Source organism: Lissotriton helveticus, chromosome 3_1 (genome assembly GCF_964261635.1).
Source record: "Lissotriton helveticus chromosome 3_1, aLisHel1.1, whole genome shotgun sequence".
Classification (NCBI taxonomy): Eukaryota; Metazoa; Chordata; class Amphibia; order Caudata; family Salamandridae; genus Lissotriton; species Lissotriton helveticus.
Window position 1 is genome coordinate 185,616,796 of NC_136061.1, and position 20,136 is coordinate 185,636,931.

The 20,136-nt window shown below is 41.1% G+C and overlaps 1 protein-coding gene across 2 annotated transcripts in view; it reads left to right on the plus strand.

Moving 5' to 3' along the window:
- The first annotated feature begins 277 nt into the window (after positions 1 to 277).
- Positions 278 to 20,136, plus strand: part of MLXIPL (MLX interacting protein like) — an 883,858-nt gene continuing 863,999 nt past the window's right edge. Inside the window, exon 1 of one of the 2 annotated variants that reach the window (XM_078679572.1) lies at positions 278 to 535. Coding sequence is in view for 1 of the 2 variants with exons in the window: in XM_078679571.1 (XP_078535697.1) it covers positions 312 to 535 (224 nt within the window). In the remaining variant the exon portion in view is untranslated. The remainder of the gene's footprint in view (positions 536 to 20,136) is intronic. The other variant, XM_078679571.1, reaches the window with a different exon arrangement.

Consider the following 20,136-nt stretch of genomic DNA (forward strand, 5'->3'; position numbering starts at 1 on the left):
CGCATCGCCTGAAGGTGAACAGGATCACGATTGGATTGTGTTGTCCTATTTATAGCGTTCTCGATAAGGTTGCTTCTGATAAAAGAACAACTGCCGGTAAACCTAATTCTTGATTTGTCGCTTTATCATAAAGCACAGGTGGAACAGCAGGCGATTGGACGTTCAAGTGTATGCCATACACGGAAGGAAGTCTGTGATTGGCCAATTTATTACAAGTAGTTCCGCCTACCACTGACTGTCCCACCTCGGGCTGCCCGCTCCGCCTCTGACCCAGAGCCCCGCCCCGCAGTCCCCCAGGCTTCCCAGTCCCCATGGCTGCCTATCGGGCGCTGCCGCCGGGCATGGCTCAAGTTTTGGACTCGGACACGGACTCAGAATCGGAAGGGCCGCAGCAGGTCATTCACAGCGGACACTTCATGGTGTCTTCTCCTCATGGGGGTGGTCGCGAGCCTGAAGGGCGCAGGGAGGGGGCGGCGGTGGACATCATAGACCCCACTGTGACCCGACTGCTGGAGTGCATGAGCCTGGCATACAGGTGAGGAGCTTTCTCCATAAACTACACATTGCCTGGTGGTGGATACCAGCAATGCCACCAGGGTGCACGATAATAATAAAAGGGGGTTCTGAGAGGTGGGTGCTTGTCAGACTGTGCTTAACTGTCAAGTGATTTCTGAAGTGCACACATTGAGTCCTAAAGATGGGCAAGTAATAAAAAAGCACCGAGCAAGGAATCTGGCGCGGCCCCAAGAAACAGAACAGCAAAGGAGAGCTATGAAAGACATATATATATATATATATATATATATATATATATATATATATATATATATATATATATCACGCAACATGTGGCATGTAAAACATACGCTATTTTCAATTTTACAGATGGGCAATTTGTTGCCATTGAGTGTTTCAGTTTGATACATTACTTTATTTATTCAAGATAATTGCGAATATAAATGTTGAGCTATTTAAGAAAGTTTCCCACTTGACGTTGCTTTGGCAAAAGAAAATGTAATTTTTATGTATATTTTATACACCGTCAGTGTTATATACAGCAACACCATCCCGTGTATAGATCAATATATATGTATAATGCACACGGTGGACTAAATCCCTTCTTATTGCTCTTGGATCTTGCAGTTGAGAAACGTAAGGCACAACTAGAGAAAGTGTCTTTTTTTAAAGGTTCAAACTAATTGGCCTAGCAGGGAAGCTGGGATTGGAGTAGCAAGTGCATACATTCTGCAGAGGTTATATCATCCTGTCTCTAGGTTTACACACAATAGTTTTTTCATAGGTGTCTCTTTACAACGAAAATGGTGTAATTTCAATAAATCTGTCTGTTGTTGCCAATCAATCCAGGGATGGTTTTCTTCAGAGTCCATCAGGATATAACTTTTCCAGTTCTGGGTTTTTATTCAACATATCAGTGCATTCGGAGATTTGTAGTCATGGTTTATTTTAATTGAGCCGATTCGACCAACAGACCTGATATGTAAGAGTAAAGTCCATAAATGGAAAATTGGTGCCCTGGTGATATGGAACCATCTGGTCACACTGCTTCAACCTTTCCACATTCAGAATTTTTTTTTTTAATTAAGAAATGAAAATGTTGTTGATTATATCTACCATACAGTCATGTTTCAACTTTTGTGTCTTTGGGAAGCTTTCTGCACTTCACAAATGATCAAAACACAAAATGTGTAAACTGACTTTCTAGAAACAAGATTTGTAAACTGAGTGTACGTCAATCACTAAACTGCCATTCCACTTATGTTCCAACTATGTTAAAGATACTTGTCTTCATTTAGTATGGAGCTTTTTTCAAAATTATTTATTTGTAAAACTGCATTAGAGAGGTGAGGAATAAGGCATTACGTGACTTGGGTGTGGCATCATTGAAATTGGACACAGTGCCAAGCCAGACACATGGGCTACATCAGGCTTGAGCCTACCTTGATTGCCCATCTCTGCATATCTCTGGCATGTTGATGAATACCTGGAGATGACATGCCAGCAAACACCATTTTAGAAAAACCTATATTTTAGTTTACGTAATGGAATACATTTGCTTATATTAAAGAACACATTTCTGCATGTATCAATTCCATCCTGCTACCTCCCACTTGTGTGGGTACCAGTAGGTTTTAGTTACTTTTAAACTTAGAATTTGTTAATATATGACTTTTATGTACTTCTTCCCAAATGTTCTGAGTATGAGCATGCCAACCATGTATTAAGGACAGTATACTACAGTTTTTTGGAAAGTAAAGAATACAAATGTTTTGTAATTGGTCTTTGTGTTGTGTGAACCTAGCTAAAAGGTGGCGGAGTACAGGGTCAAAAAATGCAGTTTTTATAAGGCAGAGTGAGGCTGGTTCCTCAACAGCTACATTTGTGTTGAGTTATGTGGGTACATTTCACTCAGTCGTGCTGAGACTCTGGAATGGGGTTTATGTCTTCTCAGATGGAACAGTATATGGGGAAGATTGGATCTCAGTATACCTGGGGACAAACAAGGATAAAAGAAAGAAGCTATTTTTGGTGTGTTCGTACCTCACATTTGCTGTCCTTTCACCCTCTTATACATGCAGCAAAAGACCGTAAATGAAGAAGAGTCTAGTGTCCTCACAGAAATTCAAGACAGAAGAATTCATTATTGTTCAGAAAGGCACATTTTCCTGATGGACCAGCGAAAGACCCTCTGAGAAATCATTGGTTGGAATGTGCCCTCATGTAGATATTGTGGCCTAAGAGAAATTACTTGCACAGGAAATTTAAAGTGGTGGCTGTTCCATTGGAATCTATCCGAAAGTCAGGGAAGCACTGCAGAATGGAAAATCTCCCCCACTAAAGTGACAAGAGTACGACTTAATTTCTTTACTGTTAAATTCTAGCATCAAATAAAGTAAGGAATGCACATACCATGGATGAAAAAAATAGTATAACATGCAATCTGAGGTCAGCTCTCTAGTATGCCAACAACCTCACCATAGAGCCACCAATCAGCAGCCAATCCTCTGTATAACTATCTTTTAAGAGCAGCAATCGTCATCCCCAAAAGATCAATTCTTATGAGATTGTTTAAAAAGTAAATTTAGATAGAGTGACTCTTGATGCTATGGAGAAATATGAGATAGACTGTCAGACTTGGCATTAAATCAGCCACAGAAGGCCAGTGTGCGCTTCGTCTTCATCACGATGGGAAATGAGGTCGAGTTAAACTGGAAGAAAAAGGTAAATTGTACCACATGGGAGTGGCAGGAGTGAAAATCTTCGTCTCAGCGTTTTTTATAGATTCCAAACCTCTTATCACTTTAGTGGGAGAGATTTTCCATTCAATTTCAAAACTGTAGGCTCGATTTTGACAAGTTCAAATCTGTGCAATAACATTGCTAAACACATGATTGATTGGTTTGTAATAAAACGTTCTAAAGGAAGACATTCTTGACCAATTTGCTGCTTTAAGAATGCCCTCCAGGCGACCAGCTTAGAGATATACTTTGGATGCCAAAACTCGTCTAACTGAGTGGGTACCAAAAAGAGAAATGTCAGTCCCAGCTTAAGCCATAATCTCTCTGACCAAATTAGAAATAGTAGACGCAGATAAAGACTTTAATGCTTTCTTGTAAGATATCCGTAATTCAGAAGTGAGAGGAGGATGAAAATCAGAAGTTTGGGTGTTGTAACAACGCAGACACGAAACAACCAATAACTTTTTACAGTAATTAAAAGCTAGATAAAATATTGATCATGACGTTTCGGTATGTCTAGTCACATAGGATGCTACTCCTTGTGGAGAGAAAGGCCTGTGAGCCACATCCAAGGCTCTTATGTCAGATACTCGTCTAAATGACAATAAACTCAAGAGCATGGTTAGTGATAGAGCGCGCGAGGTCACCCAACCAATAATTTCGCCGCTTCCGGCTTCGGGCCCATATATTTCAATTCACCATATACATTGACCGGGTGACTTCACGGGCTGCTACCAATTTGTGTGAATTCCCTACTGTTATTCCTCAGCGTACCCGACTTACCATCCACCGACACGGGTACCTATGACCACAATGGATCAGGGAGCTAGCTGTAAAGGAAAGGCAGCAAAATACAACTCAAAATGACATTTAATACCTTTGTAAAATGACCACGGACAACTGGAAGTTTTAAAATCTTTATCTAAAGTTCGTTCTCAGTAAGCATTAGATTTACAAGGATAAGACAATCGATAATCAAGATAATGAAAAGTACATAACTATAGAGAAATAAAGTCAGGGTAATCATGGAGATGCTAATATGGGATGCAACAGGAAACGCTATGCATTTAGGGCAAAAGTTCTTTGGACAGTTTAAGAAAGGCCGTTCTAGACCATATCAGAAAATGACAAACTGCAATGCAAAATATGATTTCTAACAGGTAGGGTAACATGGGAAACGTTATGGAAATATGCAATGACTTTACGTTTCAATAATTTGCGGCAAAAGCATGGAAAAATCAACATATGCAAAGGTGTGTCTTTATTGAAGCAAAAGACAGAAAAATAGAAAGGTGCAAGTTTAAAGGATTTCAGAGCAATATTTACCTAGACTGGTGTGAAAACCAAACCCTGGCCACGGGTCAGTTAAGGACAGAAAACCCTCAAGGAAGGATAACCCTCAATGGACAGCAGGTGCAGAATGGACACCCAGGACAGGACAGGAAACCCTCAGGACAGGACCAGCACCCGCAGTTCGGAAGCAACGCCTGCGCTCCACCCTCTCTGCAGCTATCGATCAAGACCCCGATTGGGTCAGCGAACTCCCAGCAAAGTGCTTCGCCAGCACTTTAAGGTTCAGTAGAACCTTAGTCTATGGTCAATTTCGGACAGAGTACTCCGCAGTGCTCTGTATCTTCAGTCACCTATTGAGTGCGTTGGGTCAGTGACAGGTCAGCTAAACCAGACAAGTCGGACAATTTCCCTAGGTGAACCCAGGGTAGTTATACAGTTTGGGGACGGTGTACCACCCCCCAATGTTGCAAAGTGTCAGAATCCCTCAATTTGGATTGGTCCTAAGATAGGATTTGGGTAACACACCAATCAGAACACACTATTTCGATGCCTACTTTGCATCTCTGGGTACCGCCTAGCGAGATTGGGGTTCTCATGAGAAAGTCCAGGGAAATACAATGACAAATTAACATTGTTTCAGAATAGGGACACATGACTCCGTCCTGCTGAGTTCGCAGGTCAGTTCTCAGGAGCATCTTGCCCATCCCTGCCAGCTGGCTGAGTTCCACCAGCCAAGGTTGACTTCTCCCCAGACGGACGGTCCTGCGCAGAAAGGACCTCCAAGATGGCTTTCGGCTCAGTCAGACCCCCATTTCCCGCGGTACATAAAAAGTAAGCGAGAACAAATTAATACATAGAAATAACGTTATGAAAACACATCATTGGTTTTGTACTTTCAACTTATCACCAAAAATTATACTTATGCAGTCTAAATGTTAGCTACATATACACAGGCACAAGAGCAATGGCACGAGCAGTACCACGTTATTGCCAAAGCTATGTATTACGCATGCGCAACTATTTCCCTCCAAACCTGCAAACACGTCAGGACACGTGAGTGTGACTGACGCATGCGCAGAAGCTATTTCAAAGCAGCGGCCATTTTATTGACTCGAATTAATCGTATTAGAAATACACATATGCAAGCTTCATTTACCTCGTTTCAAACATGAAATAAAAGTTAGTAAGACGTACAAATTATTACTTGGTTACTCATGAGCGAGGTTCATGACTACAGCAAGTCGCAAATGCGAAGCTTTGCTTCATCAATCCCCTCTTTGAGGATATTTACTATCATCACAAAAAATGGAACCAGATGCCAACTTATCGCACCTTATACAGCTCTATCTCTTCCAGCAAGCTATTCAGCTTTTCTCTCTCATTTTTGGTAGGGTGAGAATTCTTCACCCTTTTGTATATCTGATTATTCATTTCCTCTAATTCAAGTTCATCCACACTTCGTTTCACTCCTCTAGCATTCACTTGATGCTTTCGGGTGTGCTTGCGACATTTGCAACAGACAAATATGAAGAATAGGATAAGACCTATAATTCCAATTGGCATCAGTACCTTAAACAATAAGCTTTTACCTAAGCTAGCAAACCAATGACCTACATTTGAGAGACCATCTACCAGTCTCTTCCAGGCACTGTCAACCTCGAGTAGTTTGAGTTCCCTTTCCAAATTAGTAATGTTTTTCACGTATCTTTTGAGCTGTACACTTTTGTCCGGAATATAAGTGCAACAATGTTGCGCCTTCAACATCCGGCAGACTCCGCCCTCCTTTGCTAATAAGGTGTCAAGAGCAAGTCTGTTCTGCAAAACCATTGATCTGATCGCAACCAGTTCGGTATTGACCAGCAGAAATCCATGAGCTGTGTCAGTAGACAACACATCCACTATAGTGGACAATTTGCAAATTCTGTGAGTGTTCAGAACCACTCCCACTCCAGGTATCAGTGCACTGAAAATACTACCCATTATTTCACCTATGCTTTCTCTTTTACTACGCACTAAGCCATTAGTATTTTCACTGCTTCCAGCAACTTTGTTCACATGGTATATTTTCGGGAAGACAATGCCAAAGTAGCAGCTTCCATACCAGTGATCCGGCAATTTGAAATAAGCCTTGTCCCCACAAATATATTAAATTCCAGGAAACACAGGCTCTGACCCATTTTTGAAACCCCAACCTCCAATTACCTTGTAATTATGTTCGCATTCACTGGAACCAATGAAAATGTTATTATAGTAGCTAGTCTTCTCGCGGTGAAGACATAGCTTTCCTTTCTTTTCAAAATCCAGCAACAGAGCAGGACCCGCTCCACCATTTGAGGTGCCTTCCATGTTCTCAGCCCATTTTGGCCTTTTCTGTGTTTCGTCATCTGCCTTTCTTTTTATTTTTATTCTCCTTTTCTCTGCCATGTTCAGGAACATCTTTTCCTGCTCACGCAAAGAACAGGTCAAGTTATCTCTGTGTGCGTCACCTATGTCTATATTACCTATAGTCAGAAAGTATTCGCCCATATAGCGAGTAACGTCACTTTTAGTATGTACAGGATTCAAGTTCCCACGTATAGGGAGTTCAGAAAAGATCACGTCATTGTTAGAGTAATAGTACTGTAACGGTCCTCTTTTGTAAAATAAATTAGCTAAAATGCTACAGTAAATTCCATAGGTCAGGGGCAGGTAATGGTATGTCACGCCTTCAGCCACAGAGGTAGGTAGCTTCATGCAGACATAGCAATCTTCAATTTCCATAGTCTCTACATAGTGTATTAACAAGTTTGCGAAAACATTTAAATGCGTTTTATTCTTAACTCCATGATAATGTAGTCCTCCCTCATCTGATGCTTCTAGGTCTTGATTTGTTTGTCTGAGTGCTCTTTCATGTATTGCTACACTTTGTGTTGTTAGTTCTTCAGTCTCAGTATTTACAATCTCAGTAGGGCCAATATTAGTATTTTTGCTCACCGCAAAAGGAATGAAAACTGTTAGTCCTATCCAGAGTAATATCAGTATAACTATACTACATACACATACCTTGCAGCATGTTTTGCAACGACTGCAACTAGGTCTACCATTCACGTTTGAATCAGACATTTTTGGCTCAGAAGAAGTTTCTCGACCCCTCTTTGTGTCTTTACACCAGTAGCTTACTTTGTGCGAATTCACGGTGGCTCGTCTTCCTCTTCGGCAGAGTACTCAGCGACTGGCTCTCCGTCGCTCTCGTCAGTTATATCAAGATCTTCAAATTCTTCTAAAACGAGCGTCCATTCAGGAGACTTGTACTTTTTGTTTTGTCTTTTTATTCGATCACTCCTCCTCTTGGAGGTATCTTCTGGTTGTGTCGTGTATTTCTATAGGTTCTGAATCAGTCCCCCCATTCCTGACCCTATTCTGGTTAAACTAACTATCAAGTTAACTAACAGTCAGCCCATGAGGCAAGAAAACCCCCATGATGCAGATACCGTTATCTGACGCAGTCACACTACGGCACAGGAACGTGTTATCTGATTAGGTCATGACGCTTGAGATCTAATTAGACAAGCGACATTCCTCCAGCCCCTGATAAGGCATACGACGTTCTCATAACAAATCAAACCTATGACAACCTGGATAATCCGTGCGGCCATTGTTTTGATTTCACAGAGAACTTTAGTAAAGAATGTGCTAACGAGCAAGTCGTATGACATCTTTATTGACGTACCTATGTCCATCCTTACGTCAATCTCGGCACCTTTAAGGTATAAATATTGCCGACCTTGCCCTATGCAAACACACGCGTGGTGACAAGACGGAGCAGCCATACTTGCCGAAGCCGAAAGCAGAAGCAGACCCCGCTGGCAGCAGCCCCGCCTTCCTGACGCGCTGAGAGACGCGCTGCTATCTCAAGCCGAGAGACCCAGCACCGGCGCTTCTGGGCAGCCCTCGCAGGCAGCCTGGAATATCGAGAGCAGAGAAAGAGATACCATTCCTCATTCATCCTAAATTCCAGGTACAGAACTGAATAACCCCTCACAGAGAATTCTTTAGTTATTCACTTGGCAAAAACAAACTTAACTTAAACTGTAACTTTCTATTCCCGCCCACGCATTAGACTTAGGTCAGGTACACGGGGTAGGCGTATTTAGAAACACCAGTTGAGTACGTTTAGTCAAATGTATATGTGTATGTAAATATATTTTAATCATTTAAAACATCATATGGCTCAGAAACCATATCAATGTTTTTACAGTATTATTTTATACTATTGCTTTTAATGTATGCACTTTACTTAACTATAAGTATTGCAATAATATCGATCCATTTCTCTTGTATGAGAAAAGAGACTGATCAATAAATAACACCTTTTTATTGAACACGCCCGTCTCTTCCTTTTCTCTACAATCTGATGAGACTAAGAATGCACGTACTGACTGAGTAAAATAATTGCCTTGTGCTCACACGACTCTCGAGATTGACTCTTGATTAGGGGAGAGCAAAGTTGTCATGTTCTATGGTTGTCAGAAACTAAATCCCTTCTTGTCTAATCAGGGGAGTTAATTCCTTCCTTGAACATTCGAGAAAGTTTCTAGCGAACTCTGAGCTTAGCTGGCAAACCCAAAAATTAAGTCTAGTATCGACAGTAGTAGACCTAGTTAACGTCTGGCCTAGGCCTTTACTGCTGTAGGTATTATTCCAATGCGCAGAGCCTATTGGGAAAATAGGAGCTACACTACATGGCGCCCAACGTGTTTGGAAAGGGCGATAAAACTAACGTAAGACATTTAGAGTAACTCAGTCGTGCTTTCTCACTCAGACCCCTTTTCCCATTATACTCCAAAGACGTCTGGAGTGGGTGAAAGGTTATATCCTCCAAAACCTCGCAGGAGGGAACTCCTATGTATGGTTCTTGGTATAGTCAACGTTGAAGGATAAACAGTTCCAAAATATTGTGCATCTAATCTCTGTTTCCATAAAGAAACCTGATCTGCAAATAGACATAATACCATCCTGTCTGTAAAATGGCAGAGAGTGATGATGAAAGAGAGGCAGTTAGATTAGCAACTGAACTCGCAGATGCTGATGCTACCATGCAAGCAGCAGACCCGAATATAACACTCATTCCGGTCATTAAAAGGAGATCTATAACCTTAAAACTTATAGAAAATGGACTGACACCTAGAGGTGGAACAGTCATATTCGTAATTGAGGCACACGAATATCGGCAGACAGAGGTATACTATACATGGATACATTTTCCAGCAGCAAATGCTGTAACAAAGTACTTCCACTATTACAAAGTAGAGGAACCTCCTGAAACGTACACTCCTTTCGAGGAGGTGGAAGTACCACTCAAATTCCAAGAGCATTTGCTCTTATTTGATGGCGCCCTAAAACATAATAATCACATTACAAGGCTCGGTCCTTTAGGAAGACCAGGAGCAACGTGGCCGGTCTTAGCCGGATACACACCACATCCAGACATCGAAAGAATGCCTGCAGCAGAGCTGTTAATACAGCTAAAACAACTACTAAAAATTCATAGACAATTAGTTCAGTATGTAATGCGGACTTCAACAATTCAGCCAGCGATTAAACTTCCACAGCTGACCCCTCACCAGGGGAACACAAATAAAATTACACCACAGAACATCCAATCCTGCCTAGGTAAAGTTCCAGCTAAACGGGAACAAATACCATTCTGGTTGGCACAGAAAATCACCCAAATAGAGGCGGTGTTTCCTGACACCACCCCGCTAGAAAAACACAGGATTCTGACTATATGTCTCCCAATGGGAATCGCACCACACATTGAGGACTGTGACACTTGGGGTACAGTCTTTGCTTCCATCTACACAAAAACGCACGGTGTTCCATCCATTTCGGTAATACCAGATGTGCTAAAACAAATTCAAGATGAATACGGTCCAGAACCTGCTTTAACTCTTGGTATGAAATTACTAAAAGACTTCAAGCAGGTCTCGGCTATATTATTAGCCAACATAAAAGGTGAAGCAGCAAACGTGGCGATCCGCCAGAGGTTAAAAGAGACAGATATAGCAGACCAACCAGCTGAAATTGCCAGAATCATAGAAAAATCCTATGAAGAACTAGGCAGAGATAGTCTAGGTGGAATACCAGTAAAACCGCAACTGACTACAAGTCCAGAAAAAATATTTTTTAATAATAATAATTCACCAAAAAAGAACTGGGATGGAAATAAACAATCCAATCCTAAAGAAAAGAAATTCCAGTCCAGAGGAAGGTCTCCGAGGCGAAGAGAGAAATCTCCAAACCAAAGACAGAGGTCACCGCAGAGTGACCCCTCTGGGAATAGATATAACCTTAGAAATAGGGATAATATTAAAAAACCTGATAGATATCAAGACATTGATACACGTCTCTCTCAATCTTTTCAGAATTCCTCGCAGAAATCGGAAAGAAGAGGACGATCAGAAGAGCACGCCAAGTCCAAAGACAAGGAACCTGCTCAGCTAAAAAAGAAATTACAATTTCCAAAAAAGAAGGTAGCCAGTATCAAGGTAGTTAAAAATGCCGAGAATACTGAGGACACAACTGAAAAACGGAGAGTGGGCTCAGACAATGCTAGACAGCGCAGCAGAGGTGAGCATAGCTCGCAAAGTCCTTATGAATCATCTGGAGACAGTGGACACGAATGAATATCTTCAAGTGGAAACTGCAGACACCAGAGTTAGCAAGCCCCACAAGATATACGAGATAACATTACGTATAGAGGGAGATAAGACTAGGAAAATAAGGGGACTATTTTGGGATAACCTCTCCAAAGGCTATGACATCCTTCTAGCTGAAAAAGACTGGCCACCAGAGTTTGTCAGGGAGTGCCCTCATGGCGAAGAAGTAATTATGCCGGCCTTCTCGAATCAAATACCGATTCATAAAAAATATACACTTGCTAGAAAGTGGGCAGTGGCCTTAGCACCTGCTTTATATAAAAATCATGTAGGATGGGATGAGGATTCTCCTCCTCACAAAATCCAGTTAAAATCACAACCTACTGCACAAAGGCAGTACCCAATTAAGCAAGAAGCTAAAAAACAAGTAAATGAAATACTAGATCAGCTAGAATACCAGGGGGTGATTGAAACTTGCACCTCACAAATGAACAATCCTTTGTTTCCGGTCTCCAAACCAGACAATTCATATCGTCTAGTTTTGGATTACCGACACCTTAACACATGTTGCAAAACCTTTGCAGTGCAAAACTCACACAGTGCTGCACTAATGAATAACATAGTGCGCAAAAAATACAAAACTACCTTGGACATTTCCAATGGATTCTTTTGTCAAAACATAGCACCGGAGAGCAGATATTTAACTGCATTCTCAGTAAATGGCACTCAAAAACAATTCTGTCAGTTAGCCCAGGGGTACAAGAACAGCCCGGGGGTATTCTCAGCGAGAGTAACAGAATTACTACAACTATATGATGATGAAGCATTATCTTATGTTGATGACATTTACTTAACAGATGATGACTTGGAGACTCACTTGAAAAGGGTGAACACCATAATACTTGGGTTCGCTGCAGAGGGTTACAAATTCAACTTCAAAAAGTCCAGAATTGCCCATCTGACGGTCCTATTCTTAGGATATGAGTTATCAAGTGAAGGTAAAAGCCTGGCAGACAATTTCCTAGAGAAATGTGCCGTAATCCAAGCTCCTAAAACACTAAAAAACCTACAGTCAATTCTAGGCTTCCTAAATTTCGGAAGAACATACATTGCAAATTACGCAGAAAGGGTCAAACCCCTTTATGATCTAATTAAACCAGACTTTAAAAGATCCAGTTGGACTCAAACACACACAGAAATTTTGAGATCCTTACAAACAGACATGCTAATTAAAACAAAATTAGAAACACGTGATAACACACGCAACCTTGTGATCCGAGTCATCCCAGGGAGATGCGGATTCACATACCTGACCTCTAATGAGGGAGAAAAGGTACCAATTGCATTCAAATCACACTTGTACACAGAAGCTGAACAGAAATTCAGTAATACAGAAAAAATAATTCGTGCAGTTCAAACCGCAATAGCTAGAGAAAAAGACATAGCTGACGGTAGACATATCACAGTCAGAACAGCAGAATCAGCCTTTGAGGCACTAACAACACCTTGTAATTTACCAACAACAACATTGAATCCGGAATGGATACAATGGGTGAATTCAATCACAACGGACAAAGTATACTACTACTTTGAACCAGAACTAGAAGAATTAAAAAATCTAAAATATGAAAAGACGTATCCTCTGCCAATCGACATTCTGCCTCTACGACATTACGCCTGTGTAATCTATACAGACGGACATGCTCAACCCTCCGTTTGGGGAGAACATGCATACAATCCCACATGTGAGATTACAAAAGAAGTGTGGCGCGGAGGTAAATTAAAACCTCTATTAACAAAATCACACTCAGTAGAAACTAATTCAGAACTACAAACTGAAATAATCGCATTGAAAATGGCGCTAGATAATGCGGATCGCGAATTCCCGACACTTATAGTGTCAGATTCATATTACTGCGTCAAATCATATAACAGCGATTTGCAGACATGGATTCAGAACGGTTACAAAGATGACACAGATGCACCAATAAAGCAGAAACTGCTCTGGGAACAAGTAGCTCTTTTGAAAAAAGAACTACCAAAGACTCACGTGACACACTCACTGAGTCATCAGCGTGATGGCGTTCACGTTGTGGGGAATTCATTGGCTGAAGCAGCCGCAGCGGCAGCTTCTACATCGGCTCCCGTAGATCGAAAAAAGCGTACATTAAAATACATTGACGGTGAAACATTGCTGGCGGTGAAAACGTCATCAAAAGGCGACTGCTCAGCGTTACCGATCAACTATCCACTCAATTATACATACATAATCGATGCAAACTCCGTCCCTTTTGCTCGAATCCCTGGAGTGGGGGATAGAGTGATTCCAAACATGGACAGGAGACACTTGTTAGTCGCAGACGCACATATGGGTGAGGGTCTTGGACACCTCAAACTAAAAGATTCTCTGGAAGATTTACAATCACGGTACTGGTGGCCAGGCATGAGCCTACATCATACCATGTTTGTAAAAAACTGCCCAAACTGCAACAGAAATCGCAGTGGGGAGAGAAAAAATAAAATACGGTGGAATCTGACTGCAGATAACATCACCAGTAAAAAGAATGGCTTGCGATTAACATATACAGGCTAGTTTCCACTTATAATGTAGATCCACAGCACTCGGCTGACGTCCGGACTATTTTACAAGATTTGCGAGTCTAAATGGCATATACGCTAAGAGCATGCTACGTTCGACCATTGTTTTCACTCAGGCATACCAGCCTGGGGGGAAACATGGCCAAATGAGCACAGCCCAGCGGGAATCTTCTCACTTCCTTCCTGAGGGTACGGGATGGTGTAAAGAAAAAACCAAGGCAGAAAGCAATCTATAATAGAAAGGATATTAGGTTCGGGAGCTGGGTGGGTCAAACATCTAATAAGTGTCCAACGTAGTCTAAATAACTTGCCAAGAAATTCTCTGAAGGGATTCAGTCCGTACGAATTATTATTCGGAACTAGGATGTTGATCTCTGACCTTGATAGTCAGACTTCAGTGGTAATAGAAAAAACCTTTGATGTCAAAGACCGTTTGGCTATTTTGCAGGACTTAAACAAAACAAGAAAAGACCTGAGCAACATACAGTTGAAACAACAGCCAACAACCACTGAAGAATCACCACCTGTCCCAGCAAGACCTGTCTGGATTCCAAAAGTCGGGGATCTAGTCAGGGAGAAGATCGCGGTAAAGAAGGAATTTGGGCCTTCTTACAGAAAAGCAGTTCCTGTCTTGTCTGTCAACGGGACAAGATCAGTTGTACTACCGCCACTTGCTGGAAAAAAGGAGAACCGAGTTGTATCCATCGACCTGGTAAAACCACAACATGTGGCCGATAACAAACAGTAGGCCAAGTGGACTCCCAATAAGTAGCAGAACACCAAGGTTTGCTACCAGTACAGAGGTCCTAACAAAGAGGCTCATCACATTCGAAACGCCTACAGAAGAACAACAAGGACTATGCAACACTGCAATAGAACTAAGACCTCTGAAAACCCAAATAAAAACATTTAGCAGAGACACACCAATCTACAATGAAGTACCAAGTGACAATGCAAGAAACAAAAATCCTGAAGCAATTGGAACAATTGACAGAACTGCATCCGGGTACTTCATCAACTTCGATGATTCCTCTGAAGGCTTCAGTGAATCAAAGACACAGCCATCATCAAAATCCTTTAAAGACAAAGCGAAGGAACTTTTGAAACAACTGAAAGAAACATATCTGGTTTCTCCATGGATTGAATTTTGGGTGGATTTTGGTGCATTTATCCTCAAACTTTGGCTCATCATGGTATTTACTTTGGGACGCTTCATTGAGGGAAAATATGCTAAAATGGACACAGCAAGTCAGAACATCAACTTGGTCCTCAAACCACACACATCTTCACACGTCGAGAAAAGAGAACTTTCTTCGGCCAACTTCACAGCCAATCCTATACCTGGTGGGGTAGCCTGGGACAACACTGACTATGAAATTTATGGTCCGGTCGAGATCCTGAAATATCCACACCAAATCAAGATCTCTTTGAGTGACTTTGCAAAACCAAACTCATTTGCTGATGATTGGGACTTCGAAAGTATTAACAACATGATGTCTGACTTAGTAATGTCTGCTAAATTTACAAAACATGATTATTTGCAAGGTTCTACAAATTATGATAGTATGTATTGCTATAACCATTATGGTAACCATTTTTTACATAAATCGGCACAACCTAGAAATGTTTTAAATTATAATCAATGGGAACATTGTGCTACACCTCCAAAAGGGAGCTCTAGAACCGTTTATGACAAATATTCATATTTTTCAGGTTTTAACATAAGTAATGCTGAAACATTTTATTTTAAATTGTCAAACAAGACAGGGATGAAAACCATGATAACCAACACAAAATTGATATATTCAGATTTATTCTTCGAAAAAATGAATACTTTTGGATTTGATTATTGGGACAAAAATGTTGATTTGAAAAGTGTTTGGGGTACAAAAGAATGGCAAGTACAGGGTTTAGAAGCTTTGTTTAGAGCCTGCATGATCCCAGAACAAATGATATTTTTAAATGACACTGTTCAACAAACCACCTGTCTTGGCTTAGCCAAAATCAAAGATTTAAATAATCCGTCTATTCCAAAGCCAACAATGTTTAGCAATAACTCTGATACAGATGAAGAGATAGACGTAAACCATATATTAAACCAAAACAGAACACATCCTGATTGGAAACAATGGTTGATCTGGCCCACAGATACAAATAACTGTCAAGATAGATTCCTGAATAAAACACAGGGTTTTAAAATGACCAGGCCAGACCCTAGATATCCCCAAAGACATCACCCAGGGATAATAACAACCTACAGTGTGGGCAAATTATGCCTTCAATGGCTACAGACTTCCACACTGCCTGAAATTAAGCAACACCTAACTTTACTTACTGATGGTGCTGACTTGCGTGATTTCATACTGGGACCACGCAAACAGCGTCAAAAGCGTTTCATAGCAGCCTCTGTATATGCAGCATACAATGAGGCCTGGAAGGTTACTCAAATTGAGACAGCAGAAAGAATACGGGAAATTGACCGTATTAATTTGGAAAAATCACTTTCTGTAGTGGACAATGGGTTAATGACTCTGTCCTCCAGAATTTTTTCATTGGACAGCATTGTGTCGTCAGCAATCGATATATTATCGCAAGACTTACTGTTATTACAACATGGTCAGTCACAATTGCGTTCTATTGTACAGCTTGGCTGGACGTTACAAAATCTGCGTTCAGGCTATGTGCCTTGGCGTTTAATCAACACAACGTCACTATTCCAAATCTTTAACCTTACTGATAGACAAATCGGTATGGCGCAAAAGGGTGCTGATTATACAATCTTGAGCATTGAAAAACTAGAAAGATTACCGTTGACAATGTCAGAACGACCTGTCAGTGAATGGATAATCCACGGAATCATAAATATTCCAATCTCAACCTTCAGGTTTCAATACTGCCAAAAATATATACAGGCTGGCATGTACGAGAAATTGGGAAAGGGGTACCTTAAAACAACTTGGAACCTGCCCTATTCACATGCATGTGTCAGTAATAAAGGACAGAAAGTGTTTCTTAGTGGCAACAATTGTGCTATGTCACTAAGCGGCACGCTTCTGTGTAACGGAATTAGTTTGCATGGAGCCTGTGAAGGGAATTCATACAACCTTTCATGTCACCAGCAAGGCGCACCTGCAACTGAAATAGAACCATTCTTTCAAAGACTCTATAATGGGAGTTATATTCTTATTGTAGACCGCAGATGTTGCAGTCTTATGCCCGGGACTCCTTATCTAGTAACTACAACGGCGAAGGTCAAGTGCTGTGGACGTTCTTTATTCCCCAGCTCCTTTCCAGACAGGGAGGCAAGGGCATGGCCCAGTTTGAAAATTACTTCTATTCGAATAGACACTTTAAGCAGAATGAAAACAGTGCTTCTTCAGACGCCTACAAGGCTCACGTCATCAAAAGAAACGTATGATCTACAAGTCGCAAGGACGACTGCAGAGATACATACATTATTATCAACTAATTCCCCCGTACATTTCGCGGAAATCCTAAGCGAAATCTTAAATATTTCTGATACCACTGGGGTCTCAAAGGTATTTAAGACAGTATTTTCGATGGCATTAACACCATTCAAAGCCATACTGGGTATTTTTCCAGATTTCGTCCATTCGATTTTTGGCGGACTTCCCCTGATCCTGGGACTAATTGCAGGAATCCTATTCCTAGTCCTTATTTTTCGTTATGGCAACCCATGTCACAGATCAAACTCTCGCGACAATGGAAGATACGATCCTAGCCATTGGATACCGGGACCGGATATCAAAAATCCTGGGACTCTCCCGGCTTAGAGACCTGAACATGACTTGGTTTCTATCATTTCGACCATTTTGGCAAAGGTGTGTTTTACCTGTACTAAGGTGTCTGCTATGCGGAGAAGAATGCGTGTTAGACACCTGTCTGACGCTACAATCGGATGCGCCAGTGGATGCAGATACACTGTTGGTTCCTACCAAGGTTCACGCTTTGTGCTGCCCTCAAAGGCTGCCAATCCTGATGACGGCATTCCTGGAATCTTCACCACTACGATTGAAGAGTAGTGAAGTTCAAGATGAAAGCAGCATCGAACAGGTACGACCTTCTGTCAGTGATGCAAATCAGAATGTCAATGGAGACAATCATGCGCATGAATGCATGGTTACCCCTATTTCCGACTTAGTGGAACTTTCCCATGAAGCGGTTGACAGTTTTTTCGAAAGCCTGAATGATATGATGTTCTCTCCAGAACAGAAATAGAGACTTTTGAGTAAACTCGCACACGGCGTTCCCTGAATTCGGCCTTCAACTTTGAAAATAAAGTCACATGAACAATTTCACTCCAGTTTACGGACAGCAATTTTTTCAGCATGCCCCTTAAAATATTTTTCTACATATTTTTCCCGGGACACTGATCTTCTGCTTAAAGTAAGAAACTATTCCTAGAGAACTAACATTTCTATTTTTAGATACTTTATAGACTTTAGCTGCCCGCTGGTATGTTCACAAATATTTTATTATGTGATGAAATGGTCTCGGACTTCCTTTCTGTATAGCCATATTAAGAGCCATTTCATGTGTATTTCTCATATACCAATAAGCAATAATGCATAAAAATGCGTGTTTACTTTTGCATTTAATTCATAGCTTAAGTGCATACAATATATATGACTGCAATTTTTCAGTATATTTGAAAATTTCGAAATGCATTTATGTATTTTGGGGTGGTAAGGTATACACTATACTCTATAGTATGTTGTACTATGTTATACTATGCATAGATTAGTAGATATGACCATAGTTAGCGTGGAGTGGGTGTCGTGTATTTCTATAGGTTCTGAATCAGTCCCCCCATTCCTGACCCTATTCTGGTTAAACTAACTATCAAGTTAACTAACAGTCAGCCCATGAGGCAAGAAAACCCCCATGATGCAGATACCGTTATCTGACGCAGTCACACTACGGCACAGGAACGTGTTATCTGATTAGGTCATAACGCTTGAGATCTAATTAGACAAGCGACATTCCTCCAGCCCCTGATAAGGCATACGACGTTCTCATAACAAATTAAACCTATGACAACCTGGATAATCCGTGCGGCCATTGTTTTGATTTCACAGAGAACTTTAGTAAAGAATGTGCTAACGAGCAAGTCGTATGACATCTTTATTGACGTACCTATGTCCATCCTTACGTCAATCTCGGCACCTTTAAGGTATAAATATTGCCGACCTTGCCCTACGCAAACACACGCGTGGTGACAAGACGGAGCAGCCATACTTGCCGAAGCCGAAAGCAGAAGCAGACCCCGCTGGCAGCAGCCCCGCCTTCCTGACGCGCTGAGAGACGCGCTGCTATCTCAAGCCGAGAGACCCAGCACCGGCGCTTCTGGGCAGCCCTCGCAGACAGCCTGGAATATCGAGAGCAGAGAAAGAGATACCATTCCTCATTCATCCTAAATTCCAGGTACAGAACTGAATAACCCCTCACAGAGAATTCTTTAGTTATTCACTTGGCAAAAACAAACTTAACTTAAACTGTAACTTTCTATTCCCGCCCACGCATTAGACTTAGGTCAGGTACACGGGGTAGGCGTATTTAGAAACACCAGTTGAGTACGTTTAGTCAAATGTATATGTGTATGTAAATATATTTTAATCATTTTAAACATCATATGGCTCAGAAACCATATCAATGTTTTTACAGTATTATTTTATACTATTGCTTTTAATGTATGCACTTTACTTAACTATAAGTATTGCAATAATATCGATCCATTTCTCTTGTATGAGAAAAGAGACTGATCAATAAATAACACCTTTTTATTGAACACGCCCGTCTCTTCCTTTTCTCTACAATCTGATGAGACTAAGAATGCACGTACTGACTGAGTAAAATAATTGCCTTGTGGTCACACGACTCTCGAGATTGACTCTTGATTAGGGGAGAGCAAAGTTGTCATGTTCTATGGTTGTCAGAAACTAAATCCCTTCTTGTCTAATCAGCGGAGTTAATTCCTTCCTTGAACATTCGAGAAAGTTTCTAGCGAACTCTGAGCTTAGCTGGCAAACCCAAAAATTAAGTCTAGTATCGACAGTAGTAGACCTAGTTAACGTCTGGCCTAGGCCTTTACTGCTGTAGGTATTATTCCAATGCGCAGAGCCTATTGGGAAAATAGGAGCTACACTACAGTTGTTCTGCTATGCGAGCACTTCTTCTTTCTTCTGCACGTTTTTCTTCTACTGTTTTTATTCTTAGTCTCAATTTCTTTATGTATCCAGGCTCAATGTGCTTTCTTTTCTTAAGTCTTTTAGTTGGTACCGAGACTTCGTTTTCTTCTCTTGCCCTTTTGTTTTCATTAGTTTGTGGCA